General features: G+C 33.6%; 1 protein-coding gene across 11 annotated transcripts in view; it reads right to left on the bottom strand.

The window, feature by feature from the left end:
- Positions 1 to 19,390, bottom strand: part of LOC108558282 (tropomyosin-2) — a 27,824-nt gene extending 8,434 nt beyond the window's left edge. For 2 of the 11 annotated variants that reach the window (XM_017915147.1, XM_017915145.1), the window contains exons 1-4: positions 19,209 to 19,390; positions 18,738 to 18,863; positions 5,724 to 5,857; positions 1,851 to 1,968 (exon numbers count right to left, since the gene is read on the bottom strand). In XM_017915147.1, the coding sequence (XP_017770636.1) occupies positions 1,851 to 1,968; positions 5,724 to 5,857; positions 18,738 to 18,863; positions 19,209 to 19,322 (492 nt within the window). In that variant the 5' untranslated portion in view covers positions 19,323 to 19,390. Of the gene's footprint in view, positions 1 to 1,850; positions 1,969 to 2,291; positions 2,410 to 5,723; positions 5,858 to 10,441; positions 10,601 to 16,041; positions 16,869 to 18,737; positions 18,864 to 19,208 lie in introns of those variants that run through there. The other 9 variants (XM_017915148.1, XM_017915146.1, XM_017915151.1 and 6 more) reach the window with 8 other exon arrangements.
- Between the last annotated feature and the right edge of the window lie 860 nt (positions 19,391 to 20,250).

Raw genomic sequence — 20,250 nt, forward strand, 5'->3', positions numbered from 1 at the left:
TCTCATCATGTTTTCTTTAACTTACTCTTGTTTCCTTTTCTTTCTTTCTTTAATTTCATCAATTGAAGTAATCAACACAACAATTTTGGAAAATTACACAAAAACAAATGTAATTTCCACTTCATCATGAATTGAAGTACACGACAATTTTGATAAATTACAATTAAAAAAAATTACTTTTTCTTTCAACGAAGTAAAGTACAAAATATGCAATAACACTCTTGTAGTGATAATTGAAAAAGAAACACTCTTGTCGAGATAATTGAAACAGAAAATCCAATTTACTTTCTATAAATATTTGGGACAAAATTTGTGACAAAATACAATGATTATTTTTTTTTGGACTTTTGCACATGATGAAAATTCTTTTGAAAAATATGATTATAAATCTTTATATAGAAACACTAATTATAGAAAATTAAGATTTTTTTTATTATAAAAATTTACGCAATCAACGCGAAAACTTGGACTATAGCAACATTTTTAACGAAAATTTACTTTAAAACAAAAGTATTGAGTTTCCATGGTTTCAATACTGTTTTGTACTGATAAATCTATACGAAAATAGTTTTGTTTTAAGTTATTTAAAGATTAAATAACATTTTTTTTCTCTCAGAAAATACTAAATTTGAAAAAAAAATTCAATTTAAAACATTCTAAGTTAATAATTTAAATTGAAATTCAATAGAATTATTTTGATTTAAACTGTAATAAGACAAACAATTTGAGATTTAGACAGATTTCAAATTTGATTTTTAAAAAAACGAAACAAAAATTGGATACGTAAACTTACTTGTTTTTTTCCTGGACTTTGTGCGAAATGTACTCTAAATATATATATAAATGATATATAATAAGAAAACTTCACTAAAAAATAATTTAGTGAGCACCATGGAACGTACTCATCTTGATACGTAGCCACAGATCTTGGCCCATCGTTTTTCCCTGACACATCGATTCCAAAACAAATATTATAACCATAATAATATTATTACACAATCATCAAGTGAAAATTTAAAGAGAAAAAAAAACAGCAACCAAAAAAAGAATTACATCTATAAACAATAAGCGTGTTGAATCCAACAGTAGGAAACAATCCGACTTAAACTAATTTAAAAGTTAAACAACGCGCACTTAAAACTCGGGAGAGGAGAACCACAGCTCCGCTCAACAACAACAACAAAAAAGCACTTTTTGGTAACGATCCAACGAAAATAATTGCTATAAATTACAAACCACCACTCGGTTAATTAATTAATTAATTAAACTATGTATATAATATATACGTATGCACCCGTTTAGAGATTAGATCGCGCACTTTTCACATCAAACGAATAAAAACTGGAGAGAAAGAAGCACTGTGAATATGAATTTCCGGAAGCGTTCCATGGCGTTCGTCAAAAATAAATTTTTCGTATATGAGTCAAGTCAACAGAAAATAGAAACAAATTTAACCAATTTTTTCAAAAAAAAAACAACAAACAAACAGATGTAACTATTGCAGGGGGAAAAGCGTTATGTGTGTCAACTATCGAACAAAAAAACTATAGCACAGATCATCTCGTCGCAGTTGTAGTCGTCGTAGCAGTCGTCTTCGTCGACTCTCGTCATTGCTTCATATCATTTTAATCATTCTCTTTTCTCATTTTTCTTTTCCTTCATCAGTTGCGTCGATTTTTTTTGTTTTGTAGAAGGCACTCGAAATTAGTGTGTCACCACTCTCGTAAGTTATGTATGTATAAAAACAATCAATCAATCAACCAACCAACAACAACATCAACAAAATCAAAGGAGAAAAAAAATTCAACAACATCAACAACAACAAAGAAAGAGCAACGCTAAGTCTGGACCTCATCGTATTTTTTGTCGGCTTCCTCAGCGAGGAAACGAGCCTCCTTCAGCTGGTTCTCGAGAGCGTCCATGCGCTCCTCATCGGCCAAGGCACGGTTTTCGAGAACCTTGCGGGCGCTACATTACATAACCAAGAAAAGAAAAGAAAGAATACGTTTAATACACAAATCAAATGCACGAGACACAAATAATAATAAAAAATAATAATACTACTACAAAAAAAATAATGTGGGTGCAAGGATCATCATCACGATGATCTCGATGTCATCATCAAAACGACCTCGCGTCCTACCTAAATACAAAATTTAATCCAACAATTTTTTCGTACACATTCAAGAGATGGAAGATACACAGAGAATATATAATAAAGAGAGAGAGAGAAATAGAGAGATACAACCGAGTGCAACAGTTTCGGAAAGAATGTGGTAAGCAGTAAGTACCTCTTCATATTTTTTATCGGCCTCCTCTGCAATTTGTTTGGCCTGAGCTAGTTGGCCTTCCAGGCTGGCCACCCGGTCGTCCTCCATGTTGGTCCTATTCTCTAACGCTTTGCGTATCCTAACAAGTTCATCAAGATAACAACAAGAAAAATAGCAAATGAAAAATAGTCTTTACACAGTCGAAGCTCATCATTATAATATAATTTCATTCATCAGAGTATTTCATAAATCTTGTCTTCCCAAACCAAATCTTAATCTCCACAAATTATTTTTCTTCATATAAATTCCAAATCAATTCCACAAATTTACCCTTAAAATTGATCAATTTACTTCATCAAATTTGTAACTAATCAAGAATTATGAATTCATAAAAATTGAACTTGAACTTGAAATAAAAATTTAAAACACTAATAAAGCTTCCTAATACAGTTTTTTTTGTAAATCAATAATCTACAATTAATTGCCAAATTGTTTAATAAAATGTCATTCAAGAAAAACTGAAGATTAGTAGTAAATACTCTGATTAAATGTATAATTTGATGTTCATGAGTACTAAATTCGATTATTAAAATTTTTGAATTCTTCTTAATTTTTCATATAAAATGATAGATTTGTTAAAAGAAATTATTTTTTTTTCATTAATTTGTTTTAAATAAATAACTTCGAGTATGCAAGACCTAAAAGAGAACATGAGAAAAAAAAACAGTAGTGCCGACGTATTCTTTTTAACATCAGACGATTGTACCAAAACGCTTCTAAATAAAAAGGAATTTCCTCAGAAGAAAATAACGGCTTCTCTCATAAGATTAATGTTGATAAAGGATCTTCCAAACAAACTTATTTCCATCAACAAATTATTACAACTTCTTGTTAATTGAATAACTCAAAAAAAAAACTAATTAATAAAATTTGTTTTCATTCAGAAAACAAAACAAGAATATTGAAAATTGAAGATTTCGGGAGTTCAATTGTAATTTGACCAAAAAAAAGTAATTAAATCCATCGAATGGAAATATGGATGAATGGAAAGTTAGTTATTCATATTGATAAAAAGAATTGAAAGAAAAATAAACACAGGAAAGTGTTTAGAGTTTACTGTAGGAATCGCCGCTTCTGAAAACTAAACATGGTTTCCCGTTTCAATTTAATTTCGTTATGCAACGTTGGAACGAAACGAGCTTAAAATGGTATGTAGTAATATGTTGGGAAAGGAGAATTTCTACGGATTCCAATAAAATGGAATTAATAACATATGGGTATAGAGCGAAAAAGAAAGAAAGATAGAAAATATGTAGAGTGCACAGACGACGACATCTGAGAAACAAGAACGCTCTAAACGTGTCTGTTTTTTCCGCAAACGTAAATATTTGCGCTAAGTTCGAAGCATAATTAAAAAAAAATATACAAAATCGGAATGGTTCATCATAGACGCAAATAGCGTTGGAATTTCATGTAAAAGAATATTAAATCTGATGTAACTACAGTTATATAGATTAAAAAAGTTAAATAATAAGAATAGATTTGAACAAAAATATGAAAATTGAAAAAGAGCTTCTGGGATGGATTAGGTCATAAAAAAAAAAGAAAATAACGATTGAAAAACATTCCACGATTAACGTCGATCCACAAACTCGACACGTCAATAGTCATGATTAAATTGCAGAGTGCTGAGGTGTTCTATCGATGATGATTGTTGAATCTAAAGAGTGGTATGAATAATTCGTTACTCCCCCATTGTCCACACGGTAACCTCAATTTCCGATGAATCAGAGAAAACCATTGTGTGTTACGTGTGCACGTTATCACAGAAGACGGGAAACAGAACCGACGACTTTGGGCATTCTTTTTATAGCGTTTGTTTTTTTGGTACAATCGTCGAACGAAGAGGAAAAATAAGTACATTTTGCAAAGAATGAAATACAATCAATTCGCAGATATTATAGAAATCGCTGAAATTGAAAGATCGCAGTTTGCCATTGACGAATCATAAGAATAATTGTTTAATGATATAATATAAAAGTCTTTCAGTTTTCAACAATAAATCATACAAGAGATATCTTCTACTATTTACTTAATATAGTGACTTATTACTACTTTTATTGTAACTTTTTACATGATTGATTATGAAAAAATTAAGATCTTTCATTATACCATACTTATCGTATACGTAATTTAATTTTCTTTCATAATCAAAATAATAATTTAAATTTTTTTGCATTTCAATTGTAGAAAAACGCTTTCGCTTTCCGATTGTAGTTCGTTCCCTTTTTTTGATTTATTTGTTACTTCAAGCCAGGTGTGCGACACTGAATGTGTATGGTGCACTTTTGGAAGAAGGCCAGGTATGAATTTTTTAAAAGGCATCGCTCGTCCTCTTGCGTCCAGAATAATTTACATTCTCGTGGTTGAAGGTACGAACGGTGTGAATGAACTCTGAAAATGTTCCACCGCTTCGGACGAACACGTAAAATGGAATGGCCACAAGAGGAGAGAGCAGATGTGCTCGACACTTTACTTTTGCTTCTGGTACATGCAAATATACAATTTCCCAGAAAAATGACACAAAGCTCGCCAAAAAAAAATAAAGCTATCTTTTATGCAAATTTAATGAGTTTTAAAACAAGTTTCTTTTGCATAACTTTCTTAAATTTTATATAAAAAATTCAATCATTTTGAACTTTGAAAATTAAATATGAAAAATCATTACATTATGTTAGAAATATGCAATTTTTTTCAAGAAAATTGTTTTAGATTTAAATAATTCAATAATAACAGTTTTGATGATTTAGAAAATGAAATCAAATCAAAATTTTCAATGTTGAAATAAAAAAAACTTTCAAATTTCGTTTTTGTTGCTTCATCAATTCCTCCAAAAAAAAAATTAACCATTGCAACAATCCATGTATTGTAGATCTATTACTAATACTTTTTCAGTATTATTACTTAATAATTGAAAATCAACGTTTTACTGTAAAATATTTCACAAAGTTGAGGATGAAAATTTCAATCTAAAAATAGATTTTAAATTTCGACTCTAATTAATCCAATTGTTACAAAGTCATAATAGATTCGACACTTTTGGGTGTAGTTATGATTGTACACATATTTTGAGTCACAAATAATGCAAGCTGAATGAGTGTCTATTGTAATACTGCATCCAAAATAGGAAGCGTTATTGTTTCCAAAAAAAAAAATCAACATAGTCCAAATTTGGACGTAGCATTGTAATAGATCCACAAACACGCATGGCGATGCAAATGTCAATCAGCTTTTTGGAACAATGACGCAACGGATGCAACGAATAAAACAAAAGAGAGAACGAATTGTGTCAATTCGTCAATGGCAAACGCGATTGCTGAAAGAAATGGAAGGACGAAAATCCGTCCTTCTTAAGTGTACGGATAAAGTAGTACACTGGTAAAGGACACTAACCGTTCGCTCTCATCGGCGGCCTGAGAGGCCTCCGCCAACTTAGCGGTGGCGGTGGCGAGACGCTCTTCGGAACGCTCCAAGTCCTCCTCCAAAAGCTGGATGCGACGGTTCAAGGCGGCAACTTCGGATTCGGCCTGCAATCAAAGAAAAAAAAACAACCGTTAAAAACGAGTCTGACATAACACGAAATTTGGTAACAAGAAACATTAACAACAAAAAAATATATAATATGTTCGAATGAGCGTAAACCGGAAGGAAGTGCGGTGCGCGCGAAGCCACACTTCCTCCCAGTTTATATATATATATATACATAATCAAGCTGCTACCGCAACAACTATTAACCGGAGGATAGGATAAATGCAGAGGGGAAAATAATAAATGGAAACCCAAAGGCGAGTTAGGTGGATGCAACAATGACGGGTCGAGCCGGTTTCTGCTGCGACCTTGGAAGGTCGCGCCACCACCGTTCCTCAGGTTCATCAACATCCCATCATCATCCTATCCTCTTCACAATATCATCATCATCATCATCAATGGGCACAAATTAATATTTCACAAGCGCAATGCGTAACCTTCGATCATCAAGGATACACACACGGATTAGTACGCACCCGAAAACAATGGCGCATGAATCACCCCGACCGGAAGTCAACAACAACAACAACAAAAAAAGAACAACCGCGTGCGAAAGACTAATTACCGATCGTTAAAACGTCGACAATTTCTCTTCACAATCCAATTTTTTGACTATCCCAATTTTTTCTCAATCATAATCCAATTTTGTCCTTAATTTTTCTATTCCAAATTTCCTCAACTTGAAAAAATAATGATTTTGATAAATTAACTATCTAAATATCTAAAAATAACTAACAATAACAAATTTCAATATTTACATTAAAAAAACTGATGATTTCATATACATTTCTAGCAGTAAGCTTTCAATTTCCTTATAATAACAATGATTTAACAATTACATCAAGAATTTGTAAAATCCGCAAGAATTAACAATAACAGATTACCGAGAAATCTAAAAATAAGTCTGAATGAAACCAATTTACTATTATAAATAAGAAATATTTATCGAATCTAATTGGAATTTCGATCGAATACAATCATGATGATAACAAAAACGATGACCGACTTCTCAGAACTAAATATATTATAAAATTAATAACCACAAAATGATGATAAATATAATAAAATAACATTCATTCATCATTGATGAACACGAATCATTGAATTTCGCATTGAATTTGTAAACATTTTACTTTACTTTTTCTAGTAGCTATACAAAATTGAAACAGTTTAGAAAAGATTTGGCATTAATCAATGATGAATAGGAAAAACCACATTCCAATCATCGAACAAAAGAATGTAAATCATAGCTGATGTGTTCTGAATGAACAAATTCATTATTTTGACGACAAAACGTATACAATATATAAACCAATTAATGTCAATAATTGCGTTGCATAAGTTGTGATAAAAAAAATAAACTAAAATAATAAACGATCAGAGATGATCGAAGGGAAGTCGAAGTTACGTGTTTACGAGACGACGATCATTACGAATGATAATTGCGAATTCGCCTTCGGCCGCAACGGATCTTTCACTTCTTCGATACGAGATAGCCAAAGACGGAGAGAAGGCAAGAATGAATACACGTTATTCAAAACGAATGCGTGACCTTTACGCGAACGGCGAACGAGAGAGATTCAATGTTAAAACGTTTTGCCGAGACGAAGGAGAGATTAAAAGTGTGTCAGGTCTATATTTAAAGACCGAAAATCGGTGTTTCCACAAGAAATCAACGCATCCTAATTGCACCTGAAAGGACCACAGTAAATTAAGCTAAACGTTGCACGAGATGGGTCAAAGTGGAGGAGCAAATATTGTCTCTTTACGGGCTAAGAAAAATAATAATAATAATATGAATCGTTGAGCGCTATTTTCATACCGACTCGATTTTACGTAACGCAAAGGCCAACAACACTGCGGGGCGTTGCGTAAGCGATGATTATCCCATTGAACGGATTCAGGCGTAATCCGATGTAATTAACCGAAGAACTATGCTTGAAATAAAGCAGTTAGGAATTTATTGGATAAACGCTGTTGTTGGATCCGAAAATGTATTTGAAATATTTCAAAATTGGTATTAATTGACAAAAAAAAAGTCAAGAGTTAAAATACTCCAAATCTTCATTAATTAGTGATTAAATGACACAAATATTTGTATTAATTGGTCCTCTTGTCTCAATTAATTGGTATGGTGATAATAACGAGCATTGTTTCAAAAAACACTGGATGTTGTTGACCCGAGAACTAAGAGAATACCAGACGATCTCTCAATTGTCTCTAAATCCATCCAGATGATGATGATCTTCGTTAAACTACCAGAGTTAGTGAGTGTGAAAGAGAGAGAGAGATCATCCACTTTAACTGTAAATCCAGAGGCGCGACTACGTTACTATTAATCATGCATTCAAAATTTTGTTGTTTTTATTAATATTTTTTTTTCTCTCCATCCACTTTCCAAAAACGGACTATGCGGAGCTACGAATATAGAAATGGGGAAACTCGACTTATCGCTCGCAATGAATCATCAGCATCGCGACGATGACTAAAATGGTAAAACGCGACAAACATAGGAAACTGACATTATTTATCTATACAGTATTGATTTAATAATCGAGTCGATTCATCGCACGAGTATCACAATACTTCGAGAATCGTTCCGTTTCAATCGGAACTTTCTTCTCAGCTTCTCTTCGCTCCTTTCATGATACAAAAGGAAAATAATGAATAGAGAGAAGAAAAAAAACTTTCGTTTCGCTTTTCTGATATTAAAAACCCCGTAGAGACTGCTTAGAAAACGATACTCCTCGTTTCAATAATTAACACTGTTTCATTAAACAAACAACATATGATGATTTTATAACATTCTCATTAAATATTTAGAAGAATCAATTCAAATTAAATTGGCAACAATCTTTCAATTTCAATTTGCGAGTCTCGACTGCATATTTTTTCTTTATACCGTTATTACCTTGCAATGTGTAAGTAAAGAAGGCGAATTCCTACGTTTTGTCGTATACGTAATCAAATGTAAATTGCCGCAATGCGACTCGTCATAACTAAAAATGACTTAATTAAGCAAGGTTACAGAAGACTTTTACTCGTTGCAATTATTACCACTATTAATTTAAAGAACATTCATCCAATAATCTATATAAATTGAATTGTAAAAATTAAAAAAGAGAGACAAAATAAAATGTAATTTCTGCAAAGTATGATTCATCTAAAACCGGAATTTAAATATATGATAATCGAAACATTTATACATGCGTTTCTATTCTAATATAGGTATAGAGATACTTTGTGGTAAAGTAGTTCAAATAAATGATGTATTTAGTTTAAAAACTGCATGTATTTAAACGGTTTCAATTAGTTTGAAATAACCAAAGAAAAGTAAATAAATTGTAACCAATACAATTTTTTTGAAAACTTGATATTTCAATAAATTTTGTTTTGAAAGATTGGTTTTCTTTATGGAAATTTCAATTAACCAACCAACAACTTTTTTCTTAATCAAAATGAAAATATAGTGAATATAATTTCATTTTCATTAATGATAATGTGTTAATACTTAATTATAGTCATTTTCTAATACGATTTAAACATACTGAATTGTGAGCAGAGGAATTAACAAATTTTCATTGAAATTGAACAGAAACACAAAGTTTTAACAAACAAATATTCAACAATTCGATAGTTTTTAAGACAGACTAAGCGAAAATTCTTGTTTTCGTCGAATCGAAACAAAATATGCAGCGAAGACTGAAACAGTAGTCTGTAATGAAAGAATCGCCGATTTTGCTTATTTACACTTTTTATTTTGCAAAGGTGCAACAAACAAAACATACAAATACCAAAGAACAGACACGAAGAGTTTAAGAGAGTCATCGTTATCTTGGTACAACCGAATTTTACCGAAAGAGAGAAGAAAAAAACACAAATATGCAGAGCGAGTAAATATTGATAACGTAATCCGAGTGTTTACGATGATGATAATAAATAAATATAAAAAGAAACATAGGGTAATAAACACATTTGCATAACGAAATTATGGTTAAGAGAGAAGTCTTTTCCAGAAGAGTGACTTGTGAGGTTTGGAATGCGGGAATTAAATACGATGAAACGAAGTGATAAATATAATAAAAAAAAAAAGCAACCGGTAACGGCGACGATGGCCATGGGAATGATTACATAATATGAATGAAACAAATTTTTGTATTTCGTCGGGGTGGTTTTTGTGCGTTCTTTTTTGGGCACGTCATGAGAGTACACGTTTTTATTTTATCCTGTCGGAAAAATCAATAACGGGGCAACGCACTGTATGTGTTACATACTTGGGCCACGGGCGTGACATGCAACAGACGGACGAAAAATATCGCTCGAGAGACTGTACTATACTTATAAAAGTCTACTACATGGTGTGCGAGAGAGTGGAAGGACGAAATGGGAATAAGTATTTATTTAAAAAAAATAATATAGAAGAAATGGGGAAGGAAAGCGCGTGTGGCGTGGTTCGCGTGCATCGATTTTCGATGGTTGAAGGAAGGAAGGACAAGTTGCAGAGCTTTGAGCTGCCAAAAAGGGTGGATGATGTGATGTAGGATGAGGATGATCAAGACGAGAAGGCGTCCTCTCTCTCTTACTTCTTCCCTCCTGTTGACTTCGCCCTTCAGACGCTTGTTGTACTCCTCGCACTCGTCCTTAAAACGCTCCATCTCCTCCTTGGTCTGCCTCATCTTCTTCTTGAGGACATCCAGAAGGGATCCTTGCGGTATGTTCGCAGTCATCTTCGATAGCTCTTTCGTGTTTTTTTTTTTTTATGTAATAACGTGCGACCGGTACCGGAAGAATGGGCACTACTCGCGCTTTTGAATGAAACGGTGATGAACACGAAGAGATAGATCCACGAGAACCCGAACAAGAACAAAAACAAGAATGGAAAACGGTGGTTTGCAAATGGAAGAACCCGCGATCGAAACCTGCAGACGTATACACGATCTTTCCGCCCGACGACAAACGACTGGGCGAGCCGGGCCAACCAAGATGGCCGGAACGGGGGGCGCATGCGCCGCCCGACCACCTGCCACCACTTCCTGTGCGTTTTCAAATTAAGGCGCGGTTCTTGAAATCCGCCGAAATCCGGGGCGGTGGGCGGCGGATGGAGGAGGGCGCCGAAGGGAGCGAGACGAGTGCGCGCATCCGCCACCGATCGCAACACCTCACGCAAGAGGAACAAGGAAAGAGAGATAGAAAAAACCGGTTAATTTGTGCGTACACAATTTTTGGCCGAACAGAGTATGAAGAAGAAGAAGTCGAGACGCACACCGTTGCCAACACACCGGTTACTAACCTACCACATGCCATCGGCAACATTGTTGGTAAAAGTCTGTCTCTCCAGACATCGCAATTTGAATTAAAACTGCATCCCGATTGGCTAAAACTTAAATTAAATCTTTAACCAATCATCAAAGAAGTCGATTATCAAATGAGCTCTGACAAAATAATCATCATTGGTTCAATTTGAGTAAACTTTGTTAAATTCTAATTACAATATACCAATCCTCAACATTTCACCAATCCTCAACAGAAGAACTTAATAAGATGATAATAAAGAAATGGTTAAAACCGGTAAAAGTTGACTTACAATTGACTAAAATCAAATTGATACAACAATTTTCTAACAATCCAATTGGTTAATTTGATGTCCAAAACTTAAAGAAATTCTTTAGTCTACAAATAAATCAGAGTTAGATTAAAAAGTGCAGATAAAAATTATAATACCAAGAATTCTTGATTTACAAAAAAATTTACACGATAAAAATGACTCACTGAAAATATTGCACGAATTTGGTGAGCAAGACAACTTCATACACTCTTATCACCATTAAAAAAGGCAAGATTAAATAGATAAACATTGAACATGATAACTTATTAGAATTACTCTAATACCAGTACATTGAAAACATTCAATATGATTGACAGTTAATGATTTGCAAGAAAAAAAAACTTGCACATTCTGTTTGTAAATTATGAAAGCTTTCAATATTATCAATAATAAATATATGTGGCTTTCGGAAAACGCGTTATCATTTGATAATAAATCATGATTCATTATTCACATATATCTAGAATGTAATCTTTATACAAAAATATATAGATAAATACGTGACATTGAATAAAACATAAATTAATCTATGAAATTACATGTTCCAATTTCTACAATTTATCAATCGAAAACTGACAAATTTCTATAATTTTGCAAACCAAAACTAATATTAACTCTTATTGAAAAAAACCATTAATAATTTCTCCAATTATGCAACGAAAACTGATAAACGTTGATCAATGTCAACATAAGCAAATTACTACTTATAAATAACAGACAGTCTTCCGGTTACGAAACTTATTGCATGACGAATTCCAAAAGAATGTGATTCATCGCAAGATAAGCAGTATTTCCATCCGACTGTTAAGTTAAAATATTTGAAAAAAATGATCTCAAATTACGTAACTAGAAAAAGCGCCGGGAATCATCTGCGATTCAGAAACTAAGAAGAGAAGAGCGTTGTTGTGCACATGAATTAGCCAAATATGGACTACAGTAATGAGGTCGAATGTCACAATGATACGAGACACCATATGGCGCATTTTCCCAACGTCTCTAAATCAATGATTTCCAGTTTATGGAAAAAAATAACATTTAGTGTAAAACCAATCGAATTTAATGTAACAAAAACCCATAATTCTTTAACGCTTCGAAAACTGTACTAATATATAATTATATAATAAAGGGTGCCCCATTTACCAACTGTCTTTTTAATCTACTACTACTATTACAAAAAAAAACTGGTAAAAACTTGGAAACAGCAAAGCAATTAAAACGATGACAAAATCGATTAATTGACCCCCAAAAAAACCGCATCAGATCTATTTTCGAGCGCACGGTGATAAGCTTAATTGATAAGTTCATTATATAAAAAATTAAGCCGTATTCCGCAAACAAAAAATGTAATTTAAATCGATTAAAACTGTTATTGTCTACTTGATTTAAACGAAATAAAGTACAAACTTTCAAGGAAGGTGGGCGCAAATTTGAATAAGCCAAAGATAATGGGAAGGTAAACACTGATAACGGCAATAAATAGATTGATGTCGTGGGAAAAATAATTGCGGAGTTACGTGAATGATGTGGACGTAGGCAACCAAACGCACACTGCAAGTCCGAACGTTTGCCTATCAATGATTAAGCGAATGGTATTTTTTTTTAATGGGTACAACAAAAATAGACAATGTTGACCCAATGGGATGCGACCTTGCCAGAACCTTCAAGCAACGCGCAATTGATTGAAAGAAACCTTACTTAACCCGGTTAAGCAGGAAGAATCCAATTATTGTTTGCTAAAGGTTTCAACCGCAAAAAAAAAAACAAAGTTAAGCAAAGAAAAAAAACAATAATTTTCTCGTTAAAGAGAAAAGCATGCGATAATTAGAAAAAATGCAATTATTAATTAATTTGTCTGAGGGGAAATGGTGCATGATGCGACACAAGCTGCGTGTGATTCAATTCCGACAAAATTTAAACGTTTTTATGCGCGAATTAGAAACTCTAAACGTGTTAATTCGCTCGAAGGAAAGAAACCGGTCGAAGGTTGTTGCTTGGGTGGGCGACACAATAGCCCACCTCTAATTGACAAGATGAACGCAACAAAAAATAACATGAAAGATGTAACGCGTTTGTGCAAAACTTTCTACAATTCTAATTTTTTTTCGAGTCGTTTCTTGTCTTAAAAAAATCCAGAGCGCCTGCTTTCTTTAAACTATTCTAAACTCGATTTCTGGTGCATATGTAAAACCATTTCTTTTCCCCCCGAGGCGGTACAAGATTACAAAACATTCTTAAATTCAAACGAAACAAACAAAAAAACCTTGAAATTTAACCAGAAAATCTACTTCGAATACGATCAAACACGCAATAGAATAACATCAAGTAAAATGGATTAGCTTCGTCGGCTAAAAATACCATCATACCGAAAACAACGTGCGCATTACATACTGAACATTTTCATGACTTACCGAACGCAAAAATCAACATCAAAAAACAATAAATTATCATAAATTACTAAAAAAAGACAGGTAAATCATGGACGTGACTACGTGTGGAAAATTAAAAAAAAATATAAATATATTATATAAAGAAATAGACACAACAAATTACAAAACACATTTGTTTAGAGCGGAGCGGAGATGAATTATGAAAAAGGAGGCTATTTTTAGTCGTTACAAGTTGTTGATATTTTTTTTTTATTATTAAATTTTTCAATTTACAGTCGTCATCTGCTAAAATGAAACGAATGGTAAAAGCAACAATAAAAAAAAAGACAAATGTAGTAAAATACAGTTATTCAAATGCGTCAACGTCTGCAAATTATTTAGCGTTGTTGTTGTTAATTAACGGAACGAAACTGCGACAAAAGTTTATCGATGCTTCAAATTCCAACTGCAATTAAAAAAAAAATAGAGAGCAGACAACAACTGTTAATGCAATTAAATGCACGCAAGGATGATAGAGGCATTCGCAAATTTGCATTGTTCGTATAATTTGTTGTAAGAATTTCCTACAAATCAAAGTTGTTTAGAAACCTTATAAATATTACTCAGACTTATTTTGATCAACAAATATAATCAAGTCTGTTTGTTTACACGTAAATCAAACGTGTATTTCCGTCCGGAGAAGAGCGTATCCGAATTCCGAACATCTATTTATAAATATATACTAGGAACGTACGCAATCTCAACCCTCTTGGGAACTATAGAGGAAGATGGCAATCTTCCAGAAATCCAAGAGATAAAAGTAAAAATAAACTCAAACTTGGGGGGAACAAAGTTCACAGAAAAATCTTTCTACAATCTAACGAAAACATGTATTTCCATTTCGAAGAAGGAAAGAAAGGACAAATATTTACGCTATCGAAATTAAATGCAATAAGCAAATAGAATTTGCTTATTTAATATTAATGAATATATTTCAACTTGTAAATTGAAAATATAATTAATAAAATTGATGCTATTTTTTTGAAGTTTACAACGTTTTATCAGCTAAGATAATGATTTATTTTTTTTGGAAAAAACATGCAATAAACTTAATACGAATTTGAGTGAATTATCAAAATCTTCTCAACAAATATTTCAAAAATTACGTATTCGATAAATTTAAACATGATGCAAAGAAATTATGACCAAAAACTATGAGAATTTAGTTCGATACGCGTGCATCGAGTAAAAGGATATGAAACTGGGGGAAAATTAGAGCGGCACAATTAAGGCGGACTTCTGTTTCGGAACGTCGATTCCGTTAGGGATAAAAATGATGAAGTACATTCGAAGAGAGAACAGAAATTAAAGGCACAGATGACCATTGAATTGCGTAATTGAGCCATGAATGGGGCCCCCATCGACTCCTTCGAAGGCGCGGTTGTTATTATTATTATATCATCGATGCCCTCCGCATACCAGCATCATTACGGGTCAAAGCGTTATCAACATTGTTTACTAATTAAAACATCATTATCTGACACGTCTTCTAGGATTTGTTTATCTTCAAATAAACATTATTTAGATTTAAATATGTTTGAAGGAAAAGTCAATTTCCTGCGCATTTAATTGGTCCAACAAGAAATTCTCACAATTTCTATTCTCGTCTTTGTGCGCCGGAAATTATATAGTTTCTATAGAATCTGTTACGTTTCGCGAATATTGAGATGCGTTTCCATGCGAACTATAATTAGCAGTTCTTAAACTTCGGCAATTCGAAACTAATTACAAACATTATTTGCAGATCATTTGTCTGCAAATATTTGAATTGTAGATGTTCGTTGCATTCCAGGAGAAATGAAAGTCTCATTATTAATTGTTTTATAATTGAGATTGCTGCGATAGAAAGTTTTAATTGTTTGAAGGAATTTGCATTGAAGCTGCATGTTTAGAAAAAAAATAAAATAATTGCTTGCACAAAAGATTTCTGTTTGGGTATTAAAAGTCTAAGTATAGAAATTTACTTGGCAATGCAAATAAATAGCTTGCCTATGAATAAAAAAAAAGGAAGAGAGTAGTGCCATGTATTTATATCTATTGTTCACCTTGGAGCATGGTGGAATGCTCCAATTGGATTTTGTTGGGAGAATGCGAAGGGTGTTAGTGAGAGCCCAGTCACCCACCAATAAGTAGGAACATGTTTGGCACATACCCGCTTGAGTTGCGTATTCATGATATTCTGTATCTCATTCTTGATAATTGAGAACTTCATCAGGGTGTCCGAGCTGAATATGGAACTGCCAAACGCAAGACCTGGATAGTCTGCGCATCTCCGCCGCCTCCTGGTCTCCCTCTCGGCGACGACCTCCGTCCTCTCAGAGGTGCACCTCAACCGTGACAACTCTTCAGTTTCAGGATCCTCTGTCTCCTGATCGCTTTGGCTCGAGCCCTCCGCAGCGGGTCGAAACACCAAAGACATGTCGTCCTTATTATTAGCCTTGTTGCAGTAACTGCTGCACTCGTGGCTGCCTTTCTTGGACGGTCTGCGTAACTTATTGTTTGCCGCATCTTTAGATAACTTTGATTTTTCCGGCTGATCCACCTTCTGCTGATCACAATTCGTTAGATCTACGATCACGTTACTAATACTACTACTAGTATCACTCAGGGACTCTTTGCTTGTAGCACTCGGGATCACAGCCGCTGTTGTTGATGTTGTTGTTGTTGTTATTGTTGTTTTCGTGGTGACTGCCCCACGGGGCGACTTTGAGGTTAGGTCATCTGTCAACTGTGACAGGTGATGGTGGTTGGTTGGTTCGAGCGGGACCCTTGACCCTCGAGCGCCTTGGTTACGGGGATGATGTTGGTGACCCCTTTTCCTGGTGCTACCAGGGCCCCCTCGTTGAGACATCCTCAAACTTTTGAACTACACACTTCCTCCTCCTCCTCGTTCCGAACACATGAGCACTTCTTCAGCCATCTTGGCCAATACTAGCGCTGAGACGGCCGTCCGGCCGCCGCAGAAACTACACGCTCTTAACCCCGCGCTCGCGGAAAACGAGCGCGCGCATGCGCAACACCCACCTCTATACCCCACCAAGACCAACTCAACCTCGTAACCTATGCAACCAACATTGCATCTCTGCATGGAAACACTTTCCAATTTTCTCTTCATCTCTTAAATCTTCTTTTCCCCAATTAATAATCATATACGCATACCGCTATTAATAGCAGACATTTTAAATAAACATTAACTTTCTTTCAAACAACATATGTTCTCCTAAATTATAAACATTAGCCTTGAATCCAGATGAAAATTAACTATAAATAACTTTAAAATTTAACATTTTTAAAGCTTCTCTTAAACATTCTCCAAAAAAATACATAATTTTAACATAGAAATATGTGCTTAAAGCAAAAATACAATATTCCCCAAAAATTACATAATTTTTATAACAAAATATTTAAAATTTTTAATTTTTTGTTCTTAAGTATTTAAAACAAATAGAAAAAGTCAATTTATGCGGTTAATATAGTAAATTTCCACATTTTTTACAACTTAATATTCAAACCAATTATCTTTAACATTAATAAATGAAGGAAATTTTCTTATAGGCAAAGTTTTCAATATAGAAGTTATTATTGCAAAATGTCTCAAATACTTTACAAGAACTTTTTAACATATCTTATTACTAAATTAATAAGAAAACTTTGCGAAGCATTTTACAAAAATATAGAAAATTCCAAATTATTATTTTCGTTTTAAAAAAAAATCATGCATGAAACAAAAGTTTCAAAAACAAATTACAACTTTTAAGTAAAATTTAAAAACGCATTACGTAAATCGCATTTCATAAAGTGAAAGCTTCATATTGAAAATAAGAAGAATACGATCAAAAATTTATAAGTAACGAAAAGATCAAATATAATTGCAATTGAATTAATCAATATTTTAAATCAAAACTACATTTTTTTGCGCTATTTAAAGAGAATCTCCAGCAAAAGTTTGAAACAAGAAAAAGCGATGATCCTCGTATAAATATTTTTAGACGAACTTTTCCTCAAAGAACTCCTGCCAAGATTCAAAATAAGTGAAAAATATAAAGGATACGCGAAGAGAGAATATGCGTGTATATTTAGTTTATTTATTTTCTTCGTAATTCATCATTCGTATAAACAAATTCCTTTTCAGGACTCGAAATTCGATCTCATTTCCAACATCACGTACCGTCACGTCATTCCGTGACTTAAACGACTACGTTATGTCATGTGTCATACATATTTGGAGATGATTATTGGGGCGTTTCTCCAGTTACATGATCATTCCAAGTATAATTTTATAAACTTTTAAGTTCAACATAAGTACTCTTACTCTTACTTTAGGAGCAAGGATATTAGTGGAAAATGAATTTGGTTATGCAAATTATTGGAATTTCGAGTGCGATTTGAGCAAGGATCTGTAGATGGTGCGGATCTAGTGTTGTATGTACACACAGAGAACGATGTTATGCGAGTATATATAGAACGCTGTGTGAGTTGCGTCATCCGGATCGTCTTTGGCGCGTCCTTATTTGGCGGGGCGAACCGAATCCGTGGATTATTTATAGATTAATATACTAAAACGCGGAGCGGCTAAAGCAACTTTATGTGCCCTCACGGGCGACCGAAATCAATTGAAGCCGTCGAACAAGCAACAACATTCAATAATTTACAATGCGCCTTCTTCAGAAACAAAGAGCAACATTGAACGCAAGTCCTCAAAGACTTAATATCGTCCCAAAATAAACGCGTTTTCAATTACTTGATGATTAATATATTGTATACAAAAGGACTACAAATTGAATTCGATACGCTAAATCGACGAAATTCAGAAAGACGAGAATTTTGCAAATAAATTTTTTCACTTACGTTTTGGAAAGCCTTCTCCTTCTCCTCAAGCTTGGCGTTGGCTTGCATGAGTTGCTCCTGGGTTTGGTCAAGGTCGTTCTCAATGGTTTGGATCTTCTTTTGGAGGGAGCGGGCCTCTTCCTCAGCCTAAAACGCAATTATTATAAATAAACAATCAACATTACAATTTCATTATCAACAACAAGTTCATTCGCAAATACAAGAAAGTAAAATTCTCATAAAATATTCCTTAGAATTAAGAAATTTCCAACAAATCAAATATGATAAATTTGAAGACATTAAGAATATTCAAACATATGTTTTTCAAAATCCTTTAAAAGTATATTAAAATGAGAACAGGATTAATGAGGATTCAAAAGTGAATCAAATCAATCTTTCTAAAGAACGTTAAATCCTTTCAGATTAAATTAAATGTAAGTAGGATTACTGAGGAATTAAAAAAGGATATGTTTTCTTTTTGGATAAATGTACCTTCTCGGCGCGAAGGTTGGCATCCTTGGCCTGTTGCTCGTTGAAGACGGCACGATCCAAAGCGTTGTCCTTCTCAAGCTTCATGGCTTGCATCTTCTTCTTGATCGCGTCCATGGCGGCTAAGTTTGTTTTGGTCTTCGGGTTTTACGGAAGAAAGATACCTGAAATATCAACAACAACAAAACCATTAACATTACATTCAATTTAAGATTATGCATCAATGCGGACTAAACGAGGTATTCAAACTACTATACAGATTGAAGCCATCAAATAATTCAAATTTCTATAGTTAAACAACAATTCGGACTAAACGAGGTATTCATATTTATAATACAGATTCAATGCATCAATATTTAACACCAATGAAATCCATTTCGGACTAAACGAGTTATTCAAACTGCTGCACTACTATACAGATTGAAGCCATCAAATAATTCAAATTTCTATAGTTAAGCAACAATTCGGACTAAACGAGGTATTCATATTTATAATACAGATTCAATGCATCAATATTTAACACCATTGAAATTCATTTCGGACTAAACGAGTTATTCAAACTGCGGCTAATTCTATAGTTATGCATCAACTAAATCCGGATTAAACGAGGTATTTGATACGTGCCTCGACAAACAGAGAGTCGCGCAATGAGCAGAGCTGTCTTTGGGTCAAGTCCAGAAAAGCCATCTGTTGGAGAGCGACATTTCTCGTTCTCAGCTCGTTAAAACCATGCCCAAAACTGGATGCAAATACGCTCATATTACTTCTTCTCTCATTCTTCAACCTCCATCCATAATCAGATGAAGAAAAAAAGAAACAAAACTCAGTTTCCCTTCATTTCATACACGTTCAAAAAAAAAAAAAAACAAAAAAATTATGTAGAACCAATCAAATCCATCACTTTCTAATGATCGACCGGATCCGACCGTCAATCAGAAACCCATTTAAGGGTATGCATCGGTTCACTCAAAAGACGCCGGCGCTTCTTGCATAATTCCCAACAATTACGCAATTGCGTTACGCGAATGTAAAGAAAATCTGAATC

The sequence above is a fragment of the Nicrophorus vespilloides genome, unplaced genomic scaffold, assembly GCF_001412225.1.
Source record: "Nicrophorus vespilloides isolate i.1.1-1 unplaced genomic scaffold, Nicve_v1.0, whole genome shotgun sequence".
NCBI lineage: Eukaryota > Metazoa > Arthropoda > Insecta > Coleoptera > Silphidae > Nicrophorus > Nicrophorus vespilloides.